The sequence below is a fragment of the Ischnura elegans genome, chromosome 5 (genome assembly GCF_921293095.1).
Source record: "Ischnura elegans chromosome 5, ioIscEleg1.1, whole genome shotgun sequence".
In the NCBI taxonomy this organism is placed as follows: domain Eukaryota; kingdom Metazoa; phylum Arthropoda; class Insecta; order Odonata; family Coenagrionidae; genus Ischnura; species Ischnura elegans.
This window is the reverse complement of record NC_060250.1, coordinates 2,186,089-2,199,630: the sequence shown is the minus strand read 5'-3', so window position 1 is coordinate 2,199,630 and position 13,542 is coordinate 2,186,089. Positions and strand designations below refer to the sequence as shown.

The following is a 13,542-nucleotide window of genomic DNA, read 5'->3' as shown; positions in this document are numbered from 1 at the left end:
GCGCAGCAAGGTTTTCGGGTTGACCTTGCTGCGCATTTTTCTACCGGTTTAAGTACGTGTGCATGGAGCTTTGATACTTGCATTTTTCAATTCATATATATAGATAATTTAGCACATGTTCCAGTGGCAATGAAGCTGACAAACTATGTGAACTTGAAGCTGAGTCAGAGGATGACCGGGAGAGTAGTTCAGGTATTTCCTCTCAAGTGACATCAAGTGTTGGGGTTCAAGTACGCACTAAATTCAGGAGTAAACAAACGCAAATAAAGACATGTGTTTCTGATAGGGCGACATCACAAAAAAATTAAAATCTGTAAATACCCAGACATCCCCCATTCAAAGTTTGAAGAGAAGGAAAGTCAGTGAAACTTGTGAGGAGTCGAGCTCTGAGGAGGATATGAGTGAAGAAGATGAGTACAGTTTTTCTGATAATTCATCTAATGACTCAGAAGCTGAATATCTTAATGAAAATGACTCAGTTGAAAGAAAGCAAGTAGCAATTGCAGGAATAAATTTAATTAATAGAAACCCTAAGCTATAAATGGGTGTACCTGAAAACTGTAGCTTCATTCTGGGCACTCTTCAGAGAAACGCAAATTTACATATGTCCATGATCATGCTATCTCTAAAAAAGATTAGACTTAATGAATGCTTTACTATTCTCTCTGATGAGTTTAGCATATCATTCAGCACAGCTAGTAGGGTGTTCCATGATGCTGTTCCAAAAATATCCCAATGTATGAAACAGCTCATTATATGGCCAGCCAAGAAAAAGATATTAGAGTTACTGCACATACCATTTCGATCAAGGTATAGCCATGTACAATCAATTATTGATTGCTTAGAAGTAGAGATAGAAAAACCATCGGACCCTGTAAAACAAGCTCTAACATGGTCGGAATACAAGTCTGCAAATACTCTGAAGTAATTGGTGTCTAGCACACCTGATGGATTAAAAAAATACATATCTAAGGGCTTTGGAGGTCGGATATCTGATTCACTGCTTGTAGAACAATGTGATTACTTTAAATACTTGCCTTCTCATTGTGCTGTGATGGCTGATCGGGGGTTCAAACACATTGATAGCTTTCTTGGTACAAAAGGCTGCACATTAATTCCACCCCCCAGTGTTAAGTCTGAAGTTAAGAGCACCAAAAAGGAAGTAATGGAGACGAAAAAAATTGCCAGCTTGAGGATTCATGTTGAGCGTGTTATCAGACGCATTAGGGAATTTAAAATGTTAGTACCTCATGCCTGTATAGATCACAATCTTATTACCTTGATGGATGATGTGATTATTATATCTTGTGGCTTAATTAATCTTCAGGCTCCATTAATAAAGTAGCATCCTTGAAAAAATGCCTACAGTGAAAGGGAGTGCAAAATAAATTTATTACGAAAATATAACAAGAAGGATATGGGGCCAGTTCTGGGGTAACTAAAAAAACTAATCGTGTTTACAGCTGTTGAAAAGAATAGGAAAAATATTTTTCTCCCAAAACCTTGTGGCGGGAGCCACAAAATTCATTACAAAATCATGGTCATACTCAATCCATAGACAAGAAGTATTCTTTGTCTTCTCAAAATCAGGAGCAGCAACACAAATTGCAGCTCTTTTTTCTTTTTTTCAGAGATAGTGTCATATTATGAGACACATTTAGTTTCCTAAATGCCGAATCGTATTTTTGGTGAGTGAAGATGTTGTAATAATTCAGAATTATTTAGGCATTAATCATACCTGAAACATATTTGTACATTAGTATATTATTTCATTACTTATATGCAAACGACTATGGAGCTGATATAAGAGAACCGCATGATAAGCTTGGTATTAAATTTATGGATAACTAATTATTAACCTCTGATGAAGGTTAGTTTATTTGATTTCAAAAGTAAGTATTTATAAACAGAAAACAATGTTAAAACTTAAAAATTTTCCTATGCATTAAATAGCTTGCTTACCTGCTTGCTTTCACTCCACGCATCTCGGCGGCGACGAAAGAATCACTGTTTTTAAGGAAGGTGGCCACCATAAAGGAGTCAACCATAGGTAAATTGTCTGACTGCGGTTTCCAAAATTCCCACTTCAGTCATTTTGTCAATCAGTTTTCTTTTCACCTCATTCCTCCAACAATCCCCCTCTTTTTCCATCAACAACTCCCTAACGACATTAAAGATCTGTATTCATTGAAAAACAGCAGTATTTAGACAACGAATTTTACGGAGAACTGAGGCAACTGAGACTGAATATTGTTCGGTGACGTCAAGCCAATGAGAAAGCGTTTCGGGTCACGTGACTTTCGTCGATTTTTTTTAGAATTTCATTAGCACTTTACAGCATTTGTGATTGACGTAGACAACTTTGGCTTATATATTCGGATTGGTGAGAAACTTCTCTATAAGATAGGCTACAATAACGGGAGAAACAAAGGTCATGCATGTTCCCCATTGCTTGCCATGACGCAACCCGCAATTCGTTCTCTAGTATCTTAAGGGTCAAAAACCTCCGAATTCATGATTTAATTTATTATTATTAGCCATTAACATTCTTGCATTCATTCCACATCTCTTTCTTCGACCGTGATTTATCCAAATGCATTTCTCAATTCTTGTGACGTGATGAATAATAAAATGCGGCCATTTATCGGGAATGTCTGACTAACTAAACTGCAGCCAATGAGAAGCCCCGATTTTCACCCTCCCGAGCTCCTCACCTTCTATTGCCTCTGCAGTGTCCACTGCGCACAAATTTCGCGAGTGGGCAATTGTTGCTATTGCACGAGTTATCATGATGAAGAAATGAGTCTTATCCAATTCCCACTTTATCTAAAGCAGTACTGCACGTACTCCATAAACTAGACGTCAAGGCTATGGAGTACATGCGTATTTGACTACTGCTGCGGGAGCAGACGATGCTCTGGATCTCCATGCGAAGCTTAGCTTAAAAATACTTGATCTCGGCACGAAAGCAGACGATATTATACAAATTTTTAAAGTAAATTTCAACTATAATAATCTTCTAGTAATAACGTCTTCATCTAATATTCTTGCGTGTTATTAATCGATGTATCGATCGATATCACAATCGATATGGTTTTATTCCAGAAGCGAATGTGTACTGCAAAATGAGTCCCGTTATAGACACGATCAAGGAAACAATGGACAAAGTAGTGACCCCCTCACGTGACCTGAGTTTGGAAGAGTCTATGGTTCCATCGAGTGCTAGGCTGGGATATAGTGACTATATGAGGGGAAAGCGAGACAGATATGCAATAAAGCTGTGTATGTTGATGGAAGCAAAGGGTTTGGCGTACTTGAATACCAAGCATCTTCCAACTCAGAAGTGTCTGGAAAAGGGCATTCGGAGAAGATGGTAAAAAAATAACTGAGGATCATTTTGGCTGTGGCGAATCCTTTTATATGGATAACTTTTGTAACAGATTTTAATTTACAAGTTATAAGGCTCACTTGTCAGAGTTGCTGATGAAGGGATATCTTCTCAGGATATTTTGTTTCTCCCTACTAACAATCCAAATTCATCTACTCATCTGGCTATATGCTAAAAACTTAAATTCAATCGAAATAAATATTACTTTATCTGCGATTTAGCCCTGAAATGGAATTTAAGAAACGTAGGCAAAAATGAGTTGTGTTGTGTGGGTGGTCTATACTATAATTTTATTATTAAATCATAGACATTGTTTGAACCATAGATTTTGTCAAATAAACTTCAAATTTCATTTTTATAAACTATAAACATGTATCCACCCTTTAATTTTATCCATTATCCCATATTTTCATGAAATTCATCTTCATAGCCGTTTGAATCTGAAATCAGCCTGATTTTTTGCAAAATTTTAAACTTTAGAGCTCAGACAGCAGTGGTTAATATCATCAAATTTGAAATAAATTATGTCTGTGAGACCCTTATATCTTTTTGCAACTTTCCCGCTTAGGCCTTATTTGATCTGGAAAAAAAACTTCTTTCGGCCCACCCTAATAAACAATACTTTGGTACAAGAAATTTTGAAATTTAAGAAATTCTGTGGAAAAAAGTATTTTATTTTTTTTTTTAAATATCAGCAAGCGTTTGGCATTTACAGGTTTAAAATCACTCAAAAAAAAAAACAAGCACTATATGTACAGTGAAAATAAAAAAAAAACCTTGAAATATTTTTTCCTAATTGTAAAACATGAAAAATTTAATACCCTTCGTGAAATTCCTGGAAGCAAGGGTGCAAGCAAAGTCCAGGCTCACCCTGCTGTCAGGGCAGATGCAAATACAGTAGAACCTCACTTATGAAACTTTCAGCGGAAAACCAAAAAAAGTTTCATAAGTGAGGAAGTTTCATATGTGAGGTTTTTCGGTATTTAGCATGAAATCCTTTCCTATAGGGGCTGGTTTGTTTCCAGGATGCAATTACTCATTTGGAGGCAAGAAATTGAAGCATAATGATCTTATTTTCTCAAAAGAAACACCCCAGATGATGTGTTACTTAAAGAGAAACATAATTTTACATTCCTGAACAACATTACCCATGGTTGAACGTCTAGCATTTCTGGTACTAAGCTGCAAGGCTATCATACTGGAGAGATTTCGGAATGATGACACTAAATGTTCACAGAGAAGCCAATTTTTGAAAAAAGTTGACTCATTAAAAGCAGTTTTCAGGAAATTCATTTTACCACCTATAGGTAAACCCAAGATTGGAGATTGAAGAAATGAAATACCTGAAGAAAGTCATCCAAATTAACCCCGTAATTAGGGAGCAAAATTTCACTAATGCATCACGAAGGCTTCACACCCTATGGACCCGGGTTAATGGCAGAGGCAGAAAGTTTTCAGAGATGGCTCTATCCCTGCTTGAGAGTAGTGTGGACGGAACTTCCAGTGCAACACACTGTCCGGCAGATGGGACATTAAGCCCTGGTTAAGCCTATCGTTACAACCTGACTAATTCCAACACAGGGTTTCTATACTCCCTCTTTTACCTCATGGTGCAAATGACCCCAGCTGTCGGGTTTCTCCCTCTAAATACCATGCCATAGATAATATGGAGCACCTGGCAGTGGCGTAATTATGGTTGGGGATGAGGGGATAGATCCCTCTCCAAAGCCTCAGAGAAATTTAAAAAAAATTAAAACACAAGTCTAGCTTTGATAAACAGCAACTGCATCTACTTAAAGTTAAATTTTATGTGCCAAAATGATGTAGAACATATTTACAGGCATGCCATTTTTTTAAATTTTACGGGAATCCCCGTTGCCTCGGAGGGGGGGAGGTGGGGGAAGGAAAGGGGTGAAGCCACCCCCCAGGTACTACCATCCCTCCCAAAGCATATTCCTAGTTACGCCACTGGTACCCGGGATATTCCGTGACTAAGTTCACTTTTCCGGTGCTTAGATCACTTATTTTAAGTGAGCATTTGAAATAATCGCACAACTGCTGTCAGTAATGAATGGACAAAAATAGATTAAGAGCCCGGAAAAATCTCCCCTCTCAATATTGTTTACACACTAAAAAAGAATTTTCCCATGACATTTTAGCACTAATAGATTGAATCTACCGGGTATAGCTTCTCTGCCGGCAATCTTCCGCGATTTCAGCGCCGGGAACTTCGACTCCCAAGCCGTGTGACTCATCTTTACGTAATATTTTGCTTCCCCATATCTGAAAAAAAACACCAAGACTGTTTTTGTACTTCGATATAATGGTTATAAGTCATTCCTGAGTAGAAAGGAACTGCCTTATCTCTCGCGTTTTGAATTTGACTTTAATGATTACGTTACTACTAACGACGCGAGTTATTCTCCGAGGGCATTCGTACTAACTCTCGTTCAGTTAAAAAATAAACGCTTGCCACAGGCAGTCAAGGTCAAACTATATTTCATTTAAAGCCACAGATACAAGTTGAGTCAGTTTTGATGTACGCGCCGCGTAAGCAACTTTCCTCCGGCTCAATTCGTCCCGCGGATGAGGGATTAGCCCGCGGAATGAGACCTCGCATGCTGTTTTTGCCATCGTGTTGAATCACCATCGACTTACGTCCATACTGCAAATACGATAATCTTTTATGGATGACCTTGGAAGCCAAAATTTCGGTACGCGAGGATTTTAAACGGCTTATTTGGGTGTTATTTCGCTGGGGCGACGGGAAGCATAACCTTGGAAAATTCTAGACAATCTTCCGTTAGGGATAGATATTCCGGATTAACGATCATCTACTGCAGTTAAAATTAATATCTAATGAACAGCATCGCTCATTATTAAAACTAATTTTTCTTCATTGACATATCTATGTACTGAGCGCATATTACCCCCGCTCCTATGACTAAAGTCGCGCGTACCGCAACCTTCTCGTAGAGCAGTTCTCTGACAAGTCGTATAAGTGAGGTATTTTATCTCATTAGACTGGAAAAATACGTTTCGTAACCGAGGTCGTCGTATAAGTGAAGAGTTTCATAACTGAGGTTGGAAATACATGGGTTCATATGGGGTTATTCACCGGACCTAAAAAAATCGGCGTATAAGTGAGGTCATCGTATAACTGAGGGTCGTATAACCGAGGTTCTACTGTAACTGATTTTCGCACTCCCTTTGAGTGGCACACTATACCCTTTTTGAGGTCTTTTACCCTTTGCCCCAGCACCAGCTATCGCCGGAAAGTGGGAGAGACGCTGTTTTGGTTGGGGGGATGGGGGCAAGGCACTTATTTTGGAGGACAATAAGGACTCAAACCTCACACTCAACTCGCACCATGCAATGAAATTTACTATTCTTTGTTATTTATTTGTAAATACTGTTGAATATTTTTTGTTCATTATTGGTTAGGTTGCTTAATATTATTAAATTGTTTCTCCTGTTTTTGTGAGCCCTCTGTAATTGGCCTTGTGCTGTTTTTGGACTGGGATAAATAAAATAATTATGTTGTACAAGAAAAAACTTTCCACTACCGCAGTTGTTATCATGTCACAGTGCGTTGAAAGGGTTATCTAAAAATCTAGCAAGTGGGAGTCAACCAGTACATACTTCTATCTTGCTCCAAAATTGGAGATTAGCGCAGTCCTGCTTTCTGGATACAATCCCACTCACCTCCAGCCCTCTCTCCCTCTGACCCATGTAAGTTTGAATGCACTTTACACCCCTAGTTTGATGAAAGCAACACGACTTGGACAGCCAATGGGTGTGTCTAAGCAAGTGACTGAAGCAGTCAAGTAGGTGAAGGCTGTACACTGTACTCAGCTGTTGTCGTGCTGTGCTTTGAGTGAGTCAGTGAATGTGTGTGTTGGACTGAGGTTTCCTGCTCTTGGCCTGGGGAACAAACTGTTCTAACCTTATGTATGAAAACGTTTTAACCTTATGTATGAAAACGTTTTGGTCATTGATCAATATTGAAATGATTTTCTGTTGAAAACTTTTGTCATCGAAGATTCTCTTATTATTAATTTAACCTGATATGATTTTTTTAGATCCAGTTGGCTGAAATTACTCTGAACATCTGGAAATAAATGAAATGATAACATATTATTTTTCATATCTAATTGGCAGATAACCTTTTTGGACCACCTCAAGATGAATGGAAAGATGATGACGATGAAGGGGATGATTCTATATTTGCTGGCTCTGATGGCATTTTCTCTGGTGGCCGAGGGCTATTTGATGACCTGGAAGATCCATTCAGACCTGGGAATCAGCATGATGGTAACAAGTTACAGCCTCCAAGTTTACCTGGTATGATTTGCTGCTGAGGTTTAGTTCATGGTGTATGAATTCTTTTTTTTTTTCTTTTAAGGATTCATAACATATTTCATAATTACTGAGAAATTTTTATGGGAACATGAGAACAGTGGTTGTAGCGTAGTGATCAGAATGGTTGGGAATGAGTTTGCCCCTCTCCAAGAGTTTATGGAGCCACCGTCAGTGTGACTTTTGTAATAGAATACAGGCATCCCCCGAGTTACGTAAGGGATGCGTTCCGGCAGACTTTGCGTAAGTCGAACATTTGCATTAGTGCTCCAGAGATTTCGATCGGTGTGGTGAAATTCTCAGCGGAGAAGTTTGCGGTACATTCTCGGTGGAGTTTCATTCAATTCACTGCGATATTCATTAACTCTTCCGCGTATTCTTACGTTATTAGATAAAAAATCAATAACATTAATATAGTATGAGAGTTGCCTCTCAAGCATTGCCAATCAAAATGCGTAATATTATTCCCAGAGTTGACCGATCGCGTGGATTCGGGAAAGTACGGTATCTCAACGCTACATTACTAAACTTAATACTTAAATTGATTCATTATGTTATACTGCGAACTAAGGGCCCATATTTTGTATTCTCTACTTATAATCATTATATCCTCTGCCTTTTATATATTACGTAGATTGATGAATCTGGCGGTTTCATTGCCACAGTAATCTTTCACGCACGCAAACGTACTTTCATATTCTCACATCTCAATAAAATGACGTGAAAATATCATCATTTGAATATTTACTTCGCTGGAAATATAGAAGAGTATTTCCAATGCATGAAGCTAATTAAAAGTGAGCTTTTGTTCAGCTAACTCCGTCATTAACTTGCAACAAAGTTAGTGGGGAAAAGCTTTCAATGATGCAGTATTCATTTATATTGGCACACAATATGAGAGAACGAGAAAATGCAGCTTAATAAAATCTTTGCAAAATACAATACGGCAACCCAATCGCCAGAAATATGTAAACAAGTACGCAATTAATATCGTCTGTCAACTTTTTCTTCACTTTTTCGTAGCGTTCTTTGCCAAAAACTTCAATGCCTTTACGCGGGTACTAACCAATTCCTTTCCGCAAAAAGATTTCGGCTCGAACTTTGTTTTCTTTTATTTCCACAGATGGAAATGTAGCTTAAGTATACAATTTTTAAATATTTGAAAGTCGGAGTTCGGGTGTGTACGCTGCGTGACAAGCTGTATCGTACAGAAGTGGGCGCAACCACTTCCATCACTAGAACTGCTAATTTTAATGTTATTTATTGACTTGGGGTTTATAAGCGATTTTCTACAGAAATTAATGAATTCCTTCGAGGAATGATAAAAATGGGTTACTTTGTTTTGTTTAGCACGTAAAAAACTCGATAACTATTCGAAATTTTTTCTTCCATTGAGTATACGAGCGAATATCTACTTCAACGCGCTCGCATTCGAAAATTAACGTAGTCACTTGAAGTACGGATTTACGTAAGTCGAGGCATACGTAACTCGGGGGATGCCTGTATCTGGTATCACTTGCCTGGTCTTTCATTAGATCAAAATGCTTCTGTTGGAAATGAATGATTCCTTCCTTCACAAACTTTGGATTAGAAGCAGAAAAGTTTCTTGGGTGTTCCACTGGTTGATGTCTTCCATGTCTCCCCATGTTTCGAGAAGCGACTTGCTGTTCATCCTCAAAGGATCTTCCAAATGCTGGGGTGTGGATCAGAAAAATCGATTTTTTTCAAGTCCATCTGAACAATAAACAAAAGTTGTGGGACTGATAAAAATAAGGCCTGAAAAATTTGGAACCTCTAGGTGAACCCTTGACCCTCGCTCAAATGCAATTTATGGGGGGAGGGTCAAAGTTTGATAAAGTTAAGATTTTATGGTCATTCCCTATAGATTTTGCTGAGTTTCTGTGATTGTAGGGCAAATATTTTTCTTGCATTTTGATGTACCTGCGACCGTTTAGCCAAAAAATGCCAAATTTGAGTCAGTGAAGAAATCATTCCAATGCCCACGCAGCATTGTGGATACAAGAGTGGCAGGCCGATCCTGTCCTCTCCCCACTCCCTTCTCGATGCTATTGTGATGATTATTGCAATTGAAAATTATATTGGTGTCAAAACCTTTCTTGATGATAGCACAAAAAATTAGTCACGCTATTATCGTAAAATAAATAGCATCGTAGAAAGGGCAAAGCAAATAATTAATTTGGATTGAAAAGTGTTCAAAGAAGAAGAGAGACAATTTTATAACTGCAGCACCTCTTACCTGGAAGGTATCAACGGCATTGATGATGAAGGAAAAGTCTTTGATTGAATCGTCGGCTGAGAGGTTGATGGTGTGCCTTACCCGTAAAGACAGGCGAGTAGAATTTAATGCGATCATTATTTAATTTTTTCTTTCTACCTTCGGCACTAATATTTATTTCCATTTATGGTGCGCCTATTTCTAGTGCTAAAACTGAAAAATCTTTTTTCTATATCAGCGTTACATAGCATAATTTTAAATACAGTGAATGAAACCCGAAAACCAAAGAAGGTCAAGATATTGAGGCATAATTTTCAAGAGTTAACAAAAGAAACCAACATTGTAAAATTTTAAATGCACACGATATTTAGAAAATAATCAATAAAAAGTTATGGTACTTTTTCACACGATTTATTCAATATGACTGGTTTCGTCGCAGAGGCGACATCATCAGGTACAGAAATCGTTACAATAACAGTTATTTTGTTGTTGTTTATCTGGTTGCTATTACGCGTTGGTAGGGGAGGGTTGTGTGTGTGATGGAGCGTTACTCAGTTTCAGGGGAATTTCCAAGAGGGGGGAATAGTTTACAAAAATATTTTCATTTGCTAAAATTCCATTCTTGATATGCTTCCTAATCTCCAACTCCTCCAAGCAGTCCATCCTTCTTCCCCTTTTTCTCAAGGTGGAGAATTTCCGGAACAAAATCGCTCCTGTGGTCACTTTCTCATAGATGTTTTGCGAAATGCGATTTGTCTAACTCCCTGTTTCTCAAATGCCTTCCGTGTTCCTCTGTCCAGTCTGGCCTACGTAACAGGTCTCACAGTCACTGCACTTGAGTCTTTAAATGCCACTTCTATCATTTATGTCAATTTTATCTTTCGTATTGCATAATAACGCCCTTAAGTTAGATGTTTTATAATATGCAATTTTAAATTCTTCTCTGGGAAAAAGGTTTGCGGTTGCCTGTGAAATATTTCCGTAATAACTGAGTTTGCACCAGCGTTTCTTATGCTCATTATGACTCGATGATTGGTATATAAGTTTCTGTGCCCGGAGGGAGCATTTCTTTTTTAACAATTTATCTATGACACTTTCTTCGTATCCGTTTTTAACGGCAATGTGTTTGATGGTTTTGATTTCCATGGCGAGGTTCTCAGCAGACAGGGGGATGTTGAGTGCTCTGTTTAAGCCAGAAACAATCGAGTTTATAGAAACTAATCAGCCCAAATCATGACATATTTAAAGCATTGTTTAAGTTTGTTGATCATCTTTATAGTGGGTTATCAAAACCAAAGAATAGGCTCGTAATTTCAAACTGGCTTTATTCTGCTCCACAGGCAACCATGTCAAACTTAACCACTTTCTGTGTTTTCCCACATTCATCATTTTTTTCGTCCATCCCCTTGAAAAATGATGGAAATAAACCACTCCAAGGTCAGGGACCATGGAAGAACTGAGAAAGAGTTTCCCCTGTTATGTCTTTGATGGTTAATAAGAGTATTCTTTCTCTGCAGAACAACATCAGGTGACATCGTAATATAGGTACATATCATGGATTGCATATAGGGACATGCATGGATTGCATATAGGTGGCTGTTAGAATCGTTGTCAGTCAAAGAATATTTATTTGCTACTATTTTATGTTAAAATGTTATGTTATCTAAAAAAGAATATCAATCAAAATTTTGATGGCTGAATCATCATCCAGGACTATAAATAATTGCTTATGCTGGAAAAAATCATGGCATATTCACAATTAAATGGATGAGCAATGAAAAATACAAAAATCTGGTAGGAATTCCTTGGTGGTTGACTTTGACATCCTAACAGTGACGAAATTGCCATACACAAGATAAAATGAAAAATTTTCACATTGCCTCCAGTTCAGTTAAAGATAAAAATTTTCACTTTGCGGAGTCAAGCTAATAGTTATTCAAGGATCAACCATATTTCAATTTGACCTGCCAAGAAACAAGGTGAGTCAGTTGTGATCATTGTGCCATGTAAGATACTTTTTCCGGGTTGCATTGGTCCTGCATAAGTACGCAGCATAAGACAATGCATGTTGGTGTTACGATTGTGTTGCATCACCATTGACTAATGTGAACTAGAAATGAGATTTTCTTTTATGGATGACCTTGGAACCTTAAATGTGCACACAGGAGGCTCTTTAACGGCTTATTTGGCCCTCGTTTAACTGGGGTAACAGAAAAAATGAAGTTGGCAAAATTCTAAAAATAGCTTCTATCAAATATGAGGGTTGCCCTGGAAGTAATGCACCACAATTTTTTTTCACAGCTGGTACAAATGGTGCAAATGCGAAACGTCTCGTATACATTGTCTGAAGATTGATGTGTGCACATGCAAAATTCCTGGTGGCTCCTCTGACAGAAAGTGTAAATGGAAGACTGTTTCAAATGGCATTTGTGAGTGATATATGTTGCAAGCGGCATGCCGTCATTGAATGTCTCACTGCAGAGAAAGAAACTGCAGAGGATATTCAAAAACGTTCGTGCAAAGTCTGTGGAGTATCAAAGCCTTAGGTGTACTTTTAGTCATTGTGCTTAGAGGAATAGTACATCTGAAGGCGGTTTGGCGGTGTTCCAAAATTTTCAGTGGTCGGGTACCAGAAAAAGGATGGGTACCAATTGGGCAAATATGCCCTTGTTTCGCTGTGGAGGAAGGCCATAGAATAGGACAAAGATCATGTCGGAAAATAGGGTGTGTAGTCTAAACGCCATTTTTTCGTGTGAGTAATTCTCATTGTGTGCAACAAATAAATGTTGAAGAAATATATATGGTGCATTATTTTCTGGGCAACCCTTGTTCATACATCATAGTTTAGAATTCCTGATAAGCAATCTTAACCATTGTCTTTATTTCACTCATTTTTAATGATGAAATGATTAGGGATGAGTCGATTCCACTTTTTTTCGATTCCGATTCCCAGTCCGATTCCTTCAAATCGATTCCCGATTCTCGATTCCGATTCCATCGATTCTTATTCCTTCTAACAGCTGGGATTTTGATTTAACTGTAGCATTGCTTTCATTAAAATTTAAGAATTTAATGGAATAAAATAACTAGGGATAGACGGATCCAGGATTTTTGGAGCCAGATCTTTTGAATCGGATATTTTTGGATCCAAATGCATTTTCAAATTTCTGCTATTAAACAAAGTCATTATTCAAGTTTATTCTGGGTTAATGCAAGCAATGGAATGCTTTTTATATTTCCATACACGTTTTAATATTTTTATAAATTAAAAATAATTTTATGGGCTTTCAAGTTGTTTTTTAAAAAACATCTTTACATACTCTTCTTACCTGTTACCCTTGGGTTTGGAAATTAAAATAGGAAAAATCTTAGGATGAATCACTAACCCGTGGCGTACCAAAATATAAAAACACAATTACTTTCCTTCATGAAAGGAAACAAAATATTTAAAAATCATCAATTTACAAAAATGAAAAAAAACTAATATTTGAAAAATGAAGTTTTTTCTATTATGAAGGTTGTTAAAATTAGTTTGAAACCCTCTCCTTTGTACCCTGTT

At 37.6% G+C, this 13,542-nt stretch overlaps 1 protein-coding gene across 2 annotated transcripts in view; it reads left to right on the top strand.

Moving 5' to 3' along the window:
* The window catches only part of LOC124158419 (WASH complex subunit 2C-like), a 139,505-nt gene that overhangs the window by 31,991 nt on the left and 93,972 nt on the right, over positions 1-13,542 (top strand). The window contains exon 7 of one of the 2 annotated variants that reach the window (XM_046533498.1): positions 7,550-7,702. In XM_046533498.1, the coding sequence (XP_046389454.1) occupies positions 7,550-7,702 (153 nt within the window). Of the gene's footprint in view, positions 1-7,549; positions 7,733-13,542 lie in introns of both variants that reach the window. The other variant, XM_046533496.1, reaches the window with a different exon arrangement.